This window comes from Lontra canadensis, unplaced genomic scaffold, assembly GCF_010015895.1.
Source record: "Lontra canadensis isolate GAN:19392208 unplaced genomic scaffold, GSC_riverotter_1.0 scaffold30, whole genome shotgun sequence".
NCBI lineage: Eukaryota > Metazoa > Chordata > Mammalia > Carnivora > Mustelidae > Lontra > Lontra canadensis.
Genome location: NW_022631024.1, coordinates 2,424,528 through 2,441,017, shown reverse-complemented (window position 1 = coordinate 2,441,017; position 16,490 = coordinate 2,424,528). Strand labels below are relative to the sequence as shown.

At 48.6% G+C, this 16,490-nt stretch overlaps 2 protein-coding genes across 2 annotated transcripts; both read left to right on the top strand.

The window, feature by feature from the left end:
• Nucleotides 1-1,004: 1,004 nt before the first annotated feature.
• Nucleotides 1,005-4,341, top strand: TEX48 (testis expressed 48). The gene is made up of 4 exons (XM_032865698.1): nt 1,005-1,093; nt 1,268-1,387; nt 2,842-2,970; nt 4,013-4,341. The coding sequence occupies exons 1-4, from the start codon at nt 1,090-1,092 to the stop codon at nt 4,114-4,116; spliced, it is 357 nt and encodes a 118-aa protein (XP_032721589.1). The 5' UTR covers nt 1,005-1,089; the 3' UTR covers nt 4,117-4,341.
• Nucleotides 4,342-6,089: 1,748 nt separating this feature from the next.
• Nucleotides 6,090-9,247, top strand: TEX53 (testis expressed 53). Its single transcript, XM_032866346.1, has 5 exons — nt 6,090-6,417; nt 6,504-6,539; nt 7,461-7,647; nt 8,315-8,542; nt 9,008-9,247. Exons 4-5 carry the CDS (start codon nt 8,326-8,328, stop codon nt 9,193-9,195), a joined length of 405 nt encoding a protein of 134 aa, XP_032722237.1. The 5' UTR covers nt 6,090-6,417; nt 6,504-6,539; nt 7,461-7,647; nt 8,315-8,325; the 3' UTR covers nt 9,196-9,247.
• The last annotated feature ends 7,243 nt before the right edge of the window (nt 9,248-16,490 follow it).

Here is a 16,490-nt window from a genome sequence, read left to right as displayed (position 1 = left end):
CTCACTGGACCCCTGGAGGACCTCTTGGGTCCAAGGATCCCACAAAATGGGGACATTCATATGTGTCTAGTCGGCTGGATGTATCTAGCCACAATATAGAAATTGTGCTATTGTCAAATAGCATACGTGCCAGAAGTTAAAGATTTTGTATTCATTTAAGAGGTCAAGGGTAAAAGAAGCAAAAGATGTTAGGAGACTATTGTTCTAATTCATGCAAGAGATAATGGTGGCTTGGTCCAGGGGAGAGCAGTAGAGAAATTGAGAAGCGAGTGTCCATGAGTGAGGCAGCTCACACAGTGAACTGGGTCTTGTGAGGGACATCCGCCAATACCATAGTAAGAATTTTCTAAAAGGGGGTCTAGCCACGGAAGGGGGAATGAGAACAGGAAGTATCCAGAGACGAAGGAGTTTGGGAATAAAACAAGGTTTTATCATTCTGGACCAACAGAACCAGAAAGATCTGTGAGGGCACCATCTAGCCCAACTTCCTCTTCTCCTTGATGAAGCCCCTGAGACTCAGAGATGCACCCGGACTTGCCCGCAGCCACTCAGCAAGTTAGTGGCGGAACCAGGACCTAAACCTGCAAGACTGAGCTTCATTGCATGTTCTTCTGGGACCTAGACCAGCTGGAATATTCTGGAGCCACTGAACCATATGAAGGGAAAGGAGAAGGGATGGAATGGCCATTGACTTGGCATTTATTGGCATTATCGTGTGCCAAGCACCACGGGGGCGGGGGGGGTGACTTGTCACATATTTAACCCTTTACTTCTGCTGGCAGACTCTTCATTCCCACTTTCCCCATGAAAAGACTGAGGTTCCAGAAGGTTAACAAATCTACCCAAGAATACGCACCTAGAAATGAGGCAGAGCGTGTTGGTGGGTTGGCATAAGCCGGGATTTTGTGGTCAGGGGATTCAACCTAGAGTGCGAACACAGGTAAAGGACTAGCGTTTTTCATCCACAGTCTTATGTTTATTTAGGAAAACAGTCCTGCTCCCAGAACTGGGCTCCAAGTCAAGACCAGCTGATTCAACCAAGCGCCCCCTACAGGCAGAGCTGGCAGAATAAAATTTCAACTCCTCTCCATGGGTGAGAAAATTCCGTAAAGAATGGGGAATGTAATTCTAAGAGATGGCAACCTACATAGAAGGGCCTGGGTCTTGGGAGCGGGGAAGGCCATTCTATCTTGGGAGAGGTTGACCCAGTATGACCCCCATCACGCTGAATTTCCAATGGCCCCCATTCCTTGACCTCCTCCAACAGCCCACCAAAACTTGGCCTCAAAGATCTTCTGCTTATGCTGCAGAGACTGTGAGGAGCCCCACACCATGGACGACTCCAAGGTCCCCAGCCAAACCCAAGAGCATCAGCCATCGAACTACAGTGGGTACCAGACAGTAACAACCCCCCCCAACCCAGACCTCTCTAGACCTCCTTGTGTTCCTCCCCTTCTGCTGAGATTCCCTCAAATGTCCTTCAGCTTCTGAGTGCTAATTCCAACCTAAAATCAGATGGGGGCTTCCTAACCCAAACCCGTGAACAACAGGCAGGGAGACCCGTGAGGTGGTAAGGACAGTCCCATTAAGAGATGGAGCCATTCAACAGCAGGAGAGAAATTCTCGTGACAAATTTTGCCAGAAATCCATCCGGAGGGTCTTTCAAATACTCCCCCTGGAAATAATCTCACAATAAAAACCCAGAACCTTAAAAATGTCAATCCCTTTTTCCAAGTCAATAACCATGCTGGTGACTGAGCCCCTATTATGTGCAAGGCACGTCTAGGCATGAGGGACCTGGCTGTGATCAGGTAAGTCCCCCCCGCTGTTTCAGAGCAGACACAGGAGAACAGCGATATGATTTGATCCTCACAATAACTCTAAGAAGGGGACGTGATTACCCAAAATGGATGTGTCATTTTGCAGCTCTGAAAACAGGTATAGGAGGGAAGCGATTTGCTGTGGTTATGCATTTAGTAAAGGACGGAGGTATTTGTTACAGGATACAGCTCAATCTTTTGCTCTACTTTTAAGAATTTAGAAGTCTGTATTAAAAAAAAAAAGTCTTCTGTACAACCACATTCACCGTAACAGTATTTATGTAGTGAAAACAACCTAAACACCCCCCCCAAAAAAAGGAATATTGGTTAAATGACTCTTGAATTATCTGCAAAATAGAATATTCTACAACCATTATTTCTTAAAATTTAGTGACATGAGAAAAATGTTTCTGATACATCGTATATGGAAAAAAAGTAGAATGTATACGTGACATGTAGGATATAATGGGTTCTGTAAAAATATGCACAAGAAGGGGCTCCTGGGTGGCTCAGTGGGTTAAGCCTCTGCCTTCAGCTCAGGTCATGATCTCAGGGTCCTGGGATCGAGCCCTGCATCGAGCTCTTTGCTCAGCAGGGAACCTGCTTCCCCCTCTCTCTCTGCCTCCCTCTCTGCTTAATTGTGATCTCTCTCTCTCTCTGTCAAATAAATAAAATCTTTAAAAAAAAATATGCACGAGAAAAGATGGGAACTGTGATCACATCTGAAGGAATGGGTATTTGGGGCATTTCTATTTCTGCTTCATACTCTTCGATATTTTGTAGCTTTTCTGTAATATCCATTACAGATATGTACTCACATTTATAAACAGAGGAAAAGGTAAACTTCATGTTTTGGAAAAATTGTATATTACGTTGAACCCAGCACGTGTGTATGAGAACAAACACTCAGCAGACAGGGGGAGGGAGACCCAGGTGGCCCCCACCCCATCAGAACCACACCTTCACCTCCGTCACCTTTCCTGACCCTCCCCGCCTAACGGTGTGGAATTATCACCATCAGGCTTGCAGAAGGGGGAGCTATCCAGCAAGAGTTCTAAGCATGCTAAGGAAGCCTCCAGCTTGCCTTTGGGACAACCTCTGATCCACCCAGAAAAGAGAGCCTCTTCCACCAGCAACAACGAGTATGAAGGTGAGTCCCGAACAGGGGTCCTAACACAGACCAGGAACCCCCATGGTCCCGATGACTAAATCCCATGATATGTGAGCTAAGCCAAATGGGGTGATAGGAGAGACAGGACCACTCCCACCAGGAAGCTGCGGTCATATTCTGAGACCTGCCTGTGTAATCTCCCGAGCTAGGAATTACATGAGGAGCTGCAGGTCTGGGAGGAAAGGACACATATCCAGGCTTCTCTGCTAAGCTCGTGTCTGCACTGGCCACTAGAGGAGAAGTCCCAGGAAGACAGCTGAGCGTCCCCAAACCCAGCCAGGTGCATGCCAGAAGATGCTTGTGGACTAGAGGGTAGTTCAGCAGGGGACAAAACACCTCAGGGTCATGGAAGAAGGACAGAAGCCCAGTCCAGGAAGAAAAAAAAAGACCACATGGTTGTGCACCAACACTACTTGGGTGACCCGGCTTAGCTTACCAGCACCTTGGGAGGCCGGCCTCTGAGAGCCAAGGACCAGCCCCACGCAGACATCACAGAATTCTCAAAACAACTACACCTCCCTTGCAAACAGTTTCACATAAAGTCCAATTGCAATTAAAGTCCAGAGGGGTTTCTCCTGCTCTTGAATCCAAGGTAGGGCCTTGGAGCCCCACGAGCTCCGCCCCTCCCTCCTTGTGCCTCCCAACCCCCACAGGGCTCCGTGGAACAGTTTAAAAACCCACCTTCCATTGTATAGAGAAGACTCGGGCCCACAGGGAAAGGGACTTTCCAAAAGTCCATCGGGAAGTAAGGTTGGTGTTAGAAGCAGGATGGGCCCGTTTCTCTCCCTTCCCAAGCCACTGTTCTTTGAAAGTCCCCTGGTCTTCATTGAATACACCAATGAACCTCATGGACACGTGTACCTGTCACAAAGGACTTCTGAGTCCCAGCCTGGGGTCCACGTGGCTCACCCAGTATTGCAGAATCTGATCGTGCTCAGGGCTAGAGGTGACCAGGATGGGCCATCCAAGCCCAGTGCAAAGTTTCCACCCAGCATCATAATTTCTTCCTTTCTTCTTTTAGAATGGAATACACGTGTGTGCCCAAGAGGTTTTTACAAGAGAAACCTAAACCGCTACTCTCAGGACCACTGGCCATTCCAGCCATGCCACATAGGGAGACCCTGACCATTCTAGTCCGCAGCTCCCAGGCAGGCCTCCAGGACTGCATGCTGCTGGAGGGGCTCCGGGAGGAAGGGGGCGGTGAGCGGGGGCCATGAAGACAGATTCAGAAACTCCCACAGAGGAGGAGAAGACGTCTGAGCCACCTCTGAGCCACCAGCAAGAATTCCTTCGGCTCCTGAAAAAGCCACTGTGGGGGGAGCTGCCTCCAATTAAAGCCCTTGGTGATATCACGGGACTGTGTCTCCTCCTCCCCCCTCCTCACCAGGGAGTAGCTCTTTCAAATGCCTTACTGTTTTTAAATACATGGTCCCATCTAACTAAGCTAAAACAAAACACTTAAGCCTTATGGATAGATTTTTTTTCATCTTGAAATTATCTTTTTTTTAAGATTTTATTAGAAAGAGAGAGAAAGCAGGAGCAGAGGGGCAGAGAGGGAAGCAGACTCCCCACTGAGCAGAGAGCCCAACAGGGGCTGGATCCGAAGACCCTGGGATCATGACCTGAGCTGAAGACAGACACTTAACTCACTGAGCCACCCAGGCGCCCCCCGCTCCCCCATTTTGAAATCATCTTGAACTTACGGGAAAGTTGCAATAGGGACAAAGAACCCATTTACCTTTTACCCAGATTTCACAGTTGTTTACACCTCCCCCACTTGCTCTAGACTGTCTTTTCCCTCTTCCTGTTAGTTTTTTCTGCACTACGTGAGAGCGAGTGGTGCACATCAGACCCCACCGCCCCCAAATACTACAGTGTGCATTTCCTAAGAACAATGATATTCCCTTACATAACTTCAGGACAGTTCTCGAAAACATGAAATTCAACACTGATATACTATTATCATCAATTGCCCCCCAATGTCATCCAGCTACTTTGAAGCTCAGTACAGGATCAAATCCAGTATCATGCGTCCCATGTCATCATGTCCCCTCCGTGTCTTCTAATCTGGAACAATTCTGTCCTCCACAAGCTCCCCATTTCTGAAGCACACAGACATGATTGTCTTATAAAACATCCCTCAATTTGTGTTTGATATACCAGTTTTGCCTGTGTGGCAGAAAGGCCACAGAAGGGACACTGCATCCTCCCCAGTGCATCCTATCAGAAGACACATGGTGGAGGTAGGTCCTGCCATTGGTAACATTAACTATATCTCTTCTTTAAGGTGGTTTTTGCTGCCAGCCTTTTCCACGGCAAATGACTGTCCTTCCCTTTGGAATGAATGAGTCATTTGGGGAAAGATTCTGTGAATCTCCCATTGCTCATCAAACTTTCACTCACTAGTTTGTCTAGAACCCCCTCTGAGAAGAACGTGCCCAGCTAGCATACTATTCTAGGATAGATAAGAGATCCATGAGGCAGGACCACCGAGCCAATCTGATGGGCATGGTGGAGATCACGGCATTGCAGACAGAGGGAAGGACCACTGGAGAGAGGATCCACAGTCCTCCCCTCCTCCCTGATGTTGTGGTCCAGACAAACCCCTTTGCTCCCAGCATTCCCTGGTTCACTGGCTCTGTGACATCACAGCCTCCTCTCTGCTCGGCCAGCTGCAGGTGAGTCAGCCTCAAAGGTTAGATCTAAGACCAGAAGGGGGTAATTTTTTCTGTACTTAAAGGGACAATGTCTCCATCACTCCTGGACACCTTTGCTATAGGAAGCAGACACTACCCCTAACTTGCCTTGACCCCACGGTTTGTCTCTGAGCCCCAGCCTCCCCACTTGTGCTGAATGAGCCCTAGGGGCTCCTCCAGCTCCAGAAGCCCTCCTGTTGGACTTTGTTGGGTCTTTCTAGGTCTGGCCCAAGTGCTATGAGTCACTGGACACCTGAGGTTCACAGTCCACTGGGCATAACCCAAAGGCCCTTTTCTCTGGCTCCTGTCTCCATCTAGGGGCGGGTAGTGGTAGTGCAAGCAACATCGCACCCACCCTGCCCCAGCCTGCTTCTCTCCTACATCATCCCCCGCCCATTATGAAACACTTACCACGTGCCAGACACTGAGCTAAGCTCGTCACACCTTTACACCACCCAATCCTCACACAACATTCTGCGGTAGGTTTTACCATCCCCATTTTACAGATAGGAAAGCTGAGGTTCAAGGAGGTTAAATTGCTCTAAATGACCCAGCAAGGTGAGGCAAGAATTACATTCCAACTAATCTCAGTAATAAAATGTATGCTCTTAACTGCTACACTGCTCTGCCGAGCTTCAGGGGAGCCTTTCCCCTTAAAAGCCACCTGCTATCAACTCTCCGGGAAGGAGATGGTATTTCTGAACATCTCTCTGCCCCTGGAAGTGCCAAGGTGAGGCCCTGGACCACAGAGCCTCAGGAAACAGACAAAACTACGTTAAAACCCCAGCTGCTCCTCTTGACTGTGAGACCCAACAGGCACTTTCATGGGGCTCCGTTCCACCATCTGAAAAGGTAAATGAGCTCAGAGATGTCGAAGGACCTGCCCTAGAAGCACAGTGAAGGTCAGCGTCTGGGACCCTGTGGCTCTTCCTTCTGCCCTGTTAACTTCCCACCGGGGACAATGAGGTCAGTACAGAATCAGGATGTTTCTATCCATTTCTATGAGCAGGGAGTACAATGTCTGTTAGCGGAAGGGACAGTAGGGATAATGGTATGTCTATCATCCAGCAGTCAGAGAGGGCTTGTGTGTGGACTCCGGTCACACTGAGAGAGCACTCACTCCATGCAAAGCCCTGTGCTTGGTGCTGGGATGCAAAGGTGCATTGGACGCATCCCTGCCCCTCCCCCCCGAGAGCGAGAATCTCTCGCTCACGTTCACTGCCATGTCCTTCACCTAGTGCCTGGCACCAGTAGTCCTCAACAAATACATGCAGGACAAGTTTTAGCATCACAGACTGGAGTCTAGACTCTCACAACTAAGCAGCTAGTGAAAATCGTGTCCAGTCAACAAATATTAAACATCTGCTAAGCGCTGAGGTAGGATCACAATGCCTTGATGAATGACTGAATGTGGAAGGAAGGGGAGGCAGAGGCCAGTGTGGGGGGGGGGTCCCCTTCTCTGACTCCACACAAAGTGAATAGTGGGACCTGATCCCCAAACGGGGGACATGGGAGGGAAAGAAAGACTTTATTTAGGGGAAATAGGGGAATAAGTAGGGAGAAATAAATAGGGGAGATAGGCCTAAATAGGGGGAGAAGGCCTCACGAGAAAAGGTGACCTCTACTCCAGGCCTTGGAGGAGGGGAGGGATGACCTTCCATGGATCTCCAGGGAAGGTCATCCCAGGCCAAAGGAGCAGCTGGGACAGAAGGAAGGGGAGGGTGGGAGGAGACAGCAGGGGAGGGGTGGGTGAAGGTAGCGCTGAGATTATAGATTTTTTTCAGGGGAGGATCAGAGAAGGACTTCAACTTTGATTCTATGATCTGCCACGGGGAGACTTCGAGCAGAGGTGAGACATGACATGACTTACATCCTAAGAGAATACTGCCATGCTGACACTAATGAAGACCAAGGCGGAAGAAGCGGGGACACCCGTCAGGAGGCCATTGCAATGACCCAGGTGAGACAGGGTAGTGGCCGGAAGAGGTGAGAAGTCAGTGCCCAAGGGGGAGGCCCTGGAATGAACCCAACGTGCAGGGAGAGGATACAGCCACCGTGATGGAAATTCCCCGGAGTGGGTCTTTGGCTACAGGGAAAGGGAGATGAGAACAGGAGAGGACCAGGGGACTAGAAGAGAGAAAGAAGTTTGGGAATAAGACAAAGATGTGCAACTTTGGGTCATCAGAGCTTGGAGGTATCCTTGGAGAAATGGTGCAGCCCAACCACTGCTTGTTAGATGGGTGCCTAGGCCCAGAGATAGACATGGATAAGCCCAAAGCCACATAGCAAATTAGTGGCAGAGCCAGGACTTGAACCAGCGAGGTTGAGCTGTGTTATCAGCTGATCTGCTGATTCAACAAGGCACCCGTACAAGACAAGACTGGCAGGGTCAAGGCTCCAACTCCTTTCTATGGGTAAGACAACCATGGACAAGAGAGGAAGACCTGGTCAGACATAGGTGGGCCTGGACATAGCAGCCCCAGGGAGCTACAGGAGGTTTGGGAGGGGAAGGGGCTTGATACCTTGGGAGAGGCTGGCCCTGTATGACCCAGTGCTTAAATAACAATGGGCTTCTGGGATTGGGGCTACAGAGTCAGACGCCCCAATGCCCTTTCCTCTTCCCACAGCCCATCAAGACATGGCGTCAAAGATCTTCTGCTGTTGCTGCCAGACCAGCGAGGAGTCCTCTACTACTATTGTCTCACATAGTACAAGAATATCCCAGCAGCCTCAGCCACGGACCTTCAGTAGGTCCTGGGAGGGGACGTGTGGTAGCAGGCGAGAACACCGGACTTCCCTCACCGGGCTTCGGTCTCCCCAGCCACCCCCTGCTGGGACACATCAGATTTCTTTCAGTCTTTGAGGGGTGTGGGACTTGTTACCCAAGCCCGTAGCAGTGTAGCCTAATGATTATTTATTAGATATGAGATATTACTTAAGCCCACTGGTGTTGGTCCTACACACTAGTTAAATTCTGCCTCAGCCCCTAGCTGAACTTGAGCATGTCTCTGACCCTCTCTCTCTGACCTTCAGCACTCTTCTTTACAAACTGGGGAGAATACGAGTACATTTCCTACCTTTCAGGCTGTTGAGAGGACGAGATGAGCCAACCTACAGACATGCCTAGAATATGGCCCCATAGGGAGAAGGCACTCCACAGACACCGACTGGCTATGTTCTGGGCAGGTCCAGCGAGGCTCTGCGGATGTAACAAGTAACCACAAAATCTCTCTCGCTCAACCCAACTTGGGGTGTTTTTAGCTCCAGCAAGCAGAACTTCTTTGTTTTTTCTTTTTTAAAGCCATCCATAACATGAGCAGTCCCCACGTGGGATGTGACCCAGACTGTTCATCTACCTGTAACCCAAAGCCTTTACCGAGGATCAACCTTTTCCTTCCCCCTTTCAGATCTGAACACGAATCCTCACAAGAATGGTCTCCAAAAGAGATACGTACAGCACCCCACCAACAAGTGGATGCTGAAAGCGTGCAATCTCAGGAGACCCTGAGGTTTCTAGAAGGCGGCCCCCATGCTGTGCAGCTGCCTGAGCGGCTCCTCCGGGAGGAAGAGGGCGGTGAGCAGGAGCTATGAAGATGGATTCGGAAACTCCCCTGGAGGAGAAGACATCTGAGCCACCCCTGGCCACCACCGAGAGTCACTGCAGCCCCTGCATGAGGAGCTGCGTCCAATTAAAGTCTCTCATTGCATCGAAGGACTGTGTCCCTCCTCCTTTCCCTTCCCCCAGCCCTGCTTCCAAGATTCCTTTGAATGTGGAGCAATTAGAACCAGGTAGCTCTTGTAAAAGAAATGTGGTCTAATCATTCTCAAACGTTCTCCGTCACTCCTAACCAACCTGGCAAGGAAGTGCTTAGGAGAGGCCAGGGAGAGCTAACAGGTGGCTCTAAATGGACACTGTAATACATTTTGAGAGCTTGAGGGCACCACTGTCATCTGCTATGTGACTCCACTTGGTGCTCAGGGCTGTAGTGAACAGTGGGGCAGGTTGTGCACAACTCTGTGACCGACCAGCAGCCCCAGAGTGATGCATCGCTGGTGCAGAGCGACCGAGATGTTTGTGGAAACGCAGAGCACGCAAACACTAGTCACATGTCAGCAACCCCACGTGGCTCCGACTTCAGCCAGCGAACCGGCACAGAAGCATATCACCTCAACCTAACAGGACAATCGGGGGGAGCAAAAGAATGGGCAGCATGTGACAACCAAACTTGGGGTTTGGGGGAAGGTTTCCTGGAAGAGATGGCTGCTTGAGTTTTCTGAGCATTGAAAGGGAATTCACCAAGCAAACAGGATGGGGGATGGTATTCCAGAAGGAGGGAACAAAATCAACGAAGTTGGAGAACAGAGGCAGAACATGGTAGGGTGTGAGGGTAGCCACCTTCCATGTTTGGAATGACCTGAGTAAAAGCCTGAGCCAGGGTGGGGTGGGAGGGAAGCAGGGCAGGGGATCATTAAAAGCTCCCTGGGAAGGAGGTCGGACCCTCTCCTGAACATGATGGGGGCACCACAGATGAACAAAATGACATAGCCCTAGTTCTTATTTTTGTAATATGGACACGGTGAGTTGTTAAGAAGAGAGCTTCTCTGACTAGCTCTCCCTGGGCCGGTCCCCACCTCAGAAAGGACAGAAAGAAAATAATGTCTTATGCCCTAGCACTGCGGACAAAAACGCATGCCTACAATGGAAAGCCCAACCTGGCTGCAATTTAAAGGATAGAGATCTGAAGGAGCATGTAAAGTCTGCTTTAGTGACTGCCATGTCACTGCTTCTTCCAAGTGCTTTATAAATATCCACTCCCCAAGCATGATAAACCAACAAGGTTAGTACGAATAGGGCGCTGGTTTTACAGACTAGGAAACCGAGACACGAAGAGCTTACAGAAGTCTCTGAAGGTTACACTAAAAGCAGTGGCACAGATGAACCTTGAACCCAGGAAGCCTGATTCTGGAGTTGACCCTCTGAACCAGTTATGCTGCCCTTCACAGTGACGGGGGAGTGACATCCAGGCATTGCTCTTGGCTCCCAAATGGACTATTGACATTATCTGCTCTTTGAATAGGGAGCTGGGCCCTGGAGATCTTTTTCCTTCAGCAACTGGTGCAATGTTAATCTTTGTCAGTAGGAGGCGCTGGAGACACTGGAGGAAGAAGGGCTTTCCCTCCTGGTTCTGGTGCTCATCTTAGCCCGCTCCTGCAGCCCACACTGTGCCTCCAGTCATGTGGTTTTGGTCGTGCGTGTGGCTTCCCGAGCACCCAGTTCCTGCTGTGCAACAGCCTCCAACATCAGGTTCCTGCAGTGAAGACAACTTTCCAGCACCCAGATCCTGCATGGTGGTAAGTAGTGCTTAGCAGGTCAACACCTTCTCCTAGTGCCCACCAACAAACTGGGAAGTCCCTCCTCTCTGTGATAGCTTTCCCTGGCTCCTTAAAGTGTAGATTTCTAGAACATTCTATCAACTCAGTAACTCAGAGATTTCTCTGCACCCAGGAAGCCACAGCTATGTCCTTCCCAACAAGGTCCAGATATCAGCTGGGGACGGGGTGTGGAAGGCTCTCCCTTCAGGGTTGTTTCCACCCAAGGCGGTGGCTGGGGCGGGGGGGGCTAGCTGTTCCTCCCACATGCTCTTCTATATTCTTTGGCGTCTCTTGACTTCTTACCTACCCATCCATTATTCGACTTCCCTCTTACACTTAAACATTCTTTCTACCGAACTTCCCATATTCAAATGACCATGTAGTTTTTGCCTTCTGATTGGACCCCAACTGCCACAAACACCTCAGGAGAGGAGGCCAGGGCAGTCAGCCAGTGACATGGCCTGAACTAGGCCAGCAGCCCTGGGATGGAGAGGAGAGTCCTGAGTTACAGTCAATTTCTCAGGCAAAGCTGGCCAGTTCCTAACTCAGAACCACACAGAGAAGAAGATTCTGGGAAAGGAGGTTCTGGACTTCTTCTGCCACCCAGAGAACTGAGATGGGAGGTGGGCTTGAGGCCAAGTTGACAGCACACGGAAGATCATTTCATCCTGCCCTAGGTCAAGATGTAAGAGCCTATGGGATGTCTAGGGGGCCACCACCGGAAGGAGGCTGGAAACACATAGCCAGAAAGGATAAAAAAACAATGGCGGAAGGAAGCAGGAGGGCTTGCGAACTGTGTGCGTAATCAGTTCACTAGGCTCGAGCTCCTGTTCCACTAGGGGAAGACTCCCCAGGAGCGTCAGTCAGGTGGAAAGTACGCTCCCCTGGGGCCTCTTTATCCCTGGTCCTCTTCTGCTGCCAGTTGTCGCACTGCACACCCAGGACCCACCCTCTGAACCAGATTCTTATCCTATCCGTTCCTCCCCACCTGCCTGCCATGCCAAGGGCTCACCCTGCTTCCCCAGGGAGCCACCAAAGCACTTCCTGCTTTGATCATTTAGAAGGTCTCCCCAGAGGGATGAGAAGGGGCTCACATCTTAGGGGCTTATCAGAGGGTTCATGGCCTCAGGGTGATCTCTTTCTTTGAAGGATTTTCAAATAATAACAGTAAAAATAATAACAGACCCCACAGCTGGATTTGACCTCTGACTGTGGCAGACTAGCTTGTATCAGACCAACCCTCCTGCTGAGAGCAGCTTAAAAAGCTGTAGTTTGGCGGTTTGTTTGTTGTATTTTTTTTAGTTTTCTTACATCTGTTTGAATGCATCAGAGAGCTCCCAGTGCAGTGAGGAGTTGGACCAACGTCCTGGAGAGAAAGGAAGTACAGAGGGATGAAATACAAACTGAGTGTCCTGACCTCCTCGAGACCTGCCAATTCCTAAGCAGAGCCTAAGAGGCCAAAAAGCTGGGTGAACCTTCAGCAGACTCACAGATTGGGGTAACCAAAATTGGAGGTTGAGGGCTCACCCTGCAGGAGGAATTCACTCTAAAGGAGAAGTCCTGGTTATAAAAGTTTAAAGAACAAACAAACAAGGAAGAAAACAGGTTTTCAGTTAAAATCCCTGAAGGGGAAGTCAGGGCTATCCAGAAATAGACCAGGCCTTACTAAGACTGAAACCCGGAGTCAAATCTATCCCAGCCCTACTTTTCTCAAAAGCAAAAGTAAATCCACTCTAAAAGAATACCCAAAGTCTTGTGTATCTCTTCAAATTGTTCAGTTTTTAAAAAGAGTCTAGCGTTCAACCAAAAGATACCAAGAACATCAGAAGATCAGAAAAGACCGGGGCACCTGGGTGGCTCAGTGGGTTAAGCTTCTGCCTTGGGCTCAGGTCATGATCTCAGGGTCCTGGGATCAAGCCCTGCATCAGTCTCTCTGCTCAGCGGGGAGCCTGCTTCCCCCTCTCTCTATCTCTGTCTTCCTCTCTGCCTACTTGTGATCTCTGTCAAATAAATAAATAAAATCTTAAAAAAAAAAAAGAAAAGAAAAGACCAACTAACTGAAAAGCAAATGAAACACCTTTCATCGAAGAACCAGAAACTGGAGTCAGCAAACATCCACTTTAGCATATTGAAGAAAGGGGCACCTGAGTGGCTCAGTCGGTTAAGCATCTGCCTTTGGCTTAGATCATGATCCCAGGGTCCTAAGATCGAGCCCCGCATTGGGCTCTCTGCTCAGTGGGGATCCTGCTCTTCCCTTCCAACTCCCCCATGCTTGCATTCCCTCTCTCCCTCTCTCTCTCATAAATAAATAAAATCTTTTAAAAAAGTAACTAACTAAATAAATAACATACTGAAGAAAATAGGTGACAAGATGGGTAATTTCCTCCGAACACTGTAACCTGTATTAAAAAGTCAATTAAATATTTTAGGACTGGATCCCAGGCAAGCTGAAATGAATTCAACTGAAAGGCTTAACAACGGATGGTAACACAAAGGAGGGCGGGAGGAATGAGGTAGAGAGTACCAGTAGAAAACATTCAGACTGAAAAAAAAAAGAAAAAAGAAAAAAAGCCAATGTTCAGGCTAAATCACAAAGAACCAAAAGCATGGGAAACGCCAAGAGCCATTGAGCTTTAGAGAAAAGGGGTCGGACACATGGCAGGAGAGATGAGAGAGAAGGAGGCCGAAGCTACAACAGAAGAAGCCAGGTCAGGGATTCCAGATGCCTGGGGAGCCCCAGCAGGAGAGAGAGAAAGGAAGCTACACCTGAGTGCAGGCACCACCCCTGTCCAGGCCCCCAGCAGACAGCAGGTCTGAACCGCATGGACAGAGAGCTGAGTTTGCAAATGCAAACAAGGAAAGCCAGGGACATCTTCCAAAGCTGGTGTGGTTGTGGGGCTTTTTTGACATCTTCCAAAGTTTTAAAGAAAATAGCGTAGTGCCCTAGAATTCTGGAGGCACCAAGATTATGTTTCAAAAATCAAGACAAAACAGAGGCTTTCTGGCAAACAGAAACTCCACCTGTCACCCGAGGATCTGTTCTGGAAGGAAAATGCCAAAGGTAGTTCTAAATATATGCAGTGCTCTCCTGGACTAAAGAAAAATTCCAAAAGTAGCTCCAGGAAAAGGAGAAGAGTCATGGATACATGTGTGGAAATGCAGAAAGAAACAAAGTAAGAAAAAGGTAACAGATAAAGAGTAATGAAAAGTAAACACAGGGATAAATCTAAATGAGTATTGGCTATGAGCTACATAATAATGTCTGTGGTGGTGTCAGACAGAGAACCAAGGGGTGCCTGGGTGGCTCAGTCCGGTAAGCATCTGCCTTCAGTTCAGGTCATGATCCTGGGGTCCCGGGATTGAGCCCCACATTGGCTTTCCCCCTCCTCTGCTTCTCCACCTCCCACCCTCTTGTGCTCGCTCTCTCTTGCTCTCTTTCTCAAATAAATAAAATTTTTTTTAAGAAAGAAATACCTTTTTTATTTTTTTAAGATTTTATTTATTTATTTGACAGACAGAGATCACAAGCAGGCAGAGAGAGAAGGGGAAGCAGGCTCCCTGCTGAGCAGAGAGCCCGATGCGGGGCTCGATCCCAGGTCTCTGGGATCATGACCTGAGCTGGAGGCAGAGGCTTTAACCCACCGAGCCACCCAGACGCCCCTCAAATAAATAAATAAAATCTTAAAAAAAAAAAAAAGGCAGAGAATTGATTCTTTTTAATCCCACATGTCCACAGGAGGGGCACCTTAACTACAAAAACACAGATAAACTGAAAGTAAAAGATGCACAAATATATACTGTGTAATCTCTAATCCAAAGAAAGCTAATGTGTCAGACAGAGTAGATTTTAAGGCAATAATCTAATAAAGATAAGGAGGGACACTGTATAAAGACAAAAGGGACAACCCACTGGGAAGTTCTAACAACCCTACATTTGTCTGCACGTGACAACAGAGCGAAACTTGTCGGAAGTGAACTAAGAGATATGTTCACCTAAAAACATATACATAATTGTTCACAGCAGCATTATTCACAGAAGCCAAAAAGTAGCAACAACCCAGCTGAAGAAGGATAAACAAAATGGGATATAGCCATGTAATGGAATATTATTCAGGAATAATAAGGAATTAATCGTTAACCATAAGGGATAATGACACACGCTATAACATGGAGGGATCTTGAAAATATCGTTACTGCTTAAAAAAAGGCTGACACAAAAGGATATAAGGGTGTGATTTCATTTATAGGAAATGTCCAGAAGGGGAAAATCCAGAGACAGAAAGCAGATCAGTGGTTGTCAGGGCTGGGGAGAAGGGATACAGGGAGTGCCTACTAATGGGTATGGGCTTTGCGGGGGGAGGGGCAAGGAAGGTGATGAAAATGTTCTAGAATTAGATAGTTGTGATGGTCAGGCAATCCTGTGAATATACTGAAAACCACTGAACTGCATACTTTAAAATGGTGAGTGCTGGAGGGCGCCTGGGTGGCTCAGTTAAGTGTCAGACTCTTGGTTTGGGCTCAGCTGGTTCTCAGCGTGATGACATCAAGCCCTGCACTGGGCTGCTCCTCAGCATGGAGTCTGCTCAGGATTCTTTTCCTCTGCCCCTCCCCTCACTCATGTGTGTGCTCGTTCTCTCTCTCTCTCTCTCCTGGAATAAATAAATAGATATTTAAAAGAGTGATTTTTAGGGGCGCCTGGGTGGTTCAGTGACCTGGCCTTCAGCTCAGGTCATGATCTCAGGGTCCTGGGATCGAGCCCCACATCGGGCTCTCTGCTCAGCAAGGAGCCTGCTTCCCACCTTTCTCTCTGCCTGCCTCTCTGCCTGCTCGTGATCTCTGTCAAGTAAATAAATAAAATCTTTTTTTAAAAAGTGATTTTTATGCTATGGGAATTAATCTCCATTTTTTTAAAAACAATGTAATAAAAACAATGTGTCAGAAGTAAAAGGCAAAGCAGACAATGTACCATTATACTTGGAGATTTCCCTCCCCCAGTCACCGATAGAACGAGCACACTGAAATGGATAAGGACGCAGAGCTGACCAACACAGGTCTGAGCCTGCTCTGGCAGCCATAGGGAGCAAAGAGCACGCAGCAGCTGCAGGGAAACGCGATCGCTGACGGAGCCCTGACTTGCAATCACACTACGGACCAGACCTTGTACTTCCCAAGCAACACCTGGGTTAATCCCTCTGTTCTCACACCCTCCCTTACCGATGAGGAGATGAAGGAACAGGAGGATTAGAGACGGTGAGCAGGTGGCCCGAAGTCATCAGCTTGCTGCTACGCTGTCTCCCGCGACTGAATTTCAGAGAAACTGGACTAGAAGCTTTATTCACGTGAACACGCCCCACGGTGCTGGAGTAACTGAGGTCTGATGCAGACCAAATAAACATTAACTGTTAATGACCTACTACATCAATAAATATA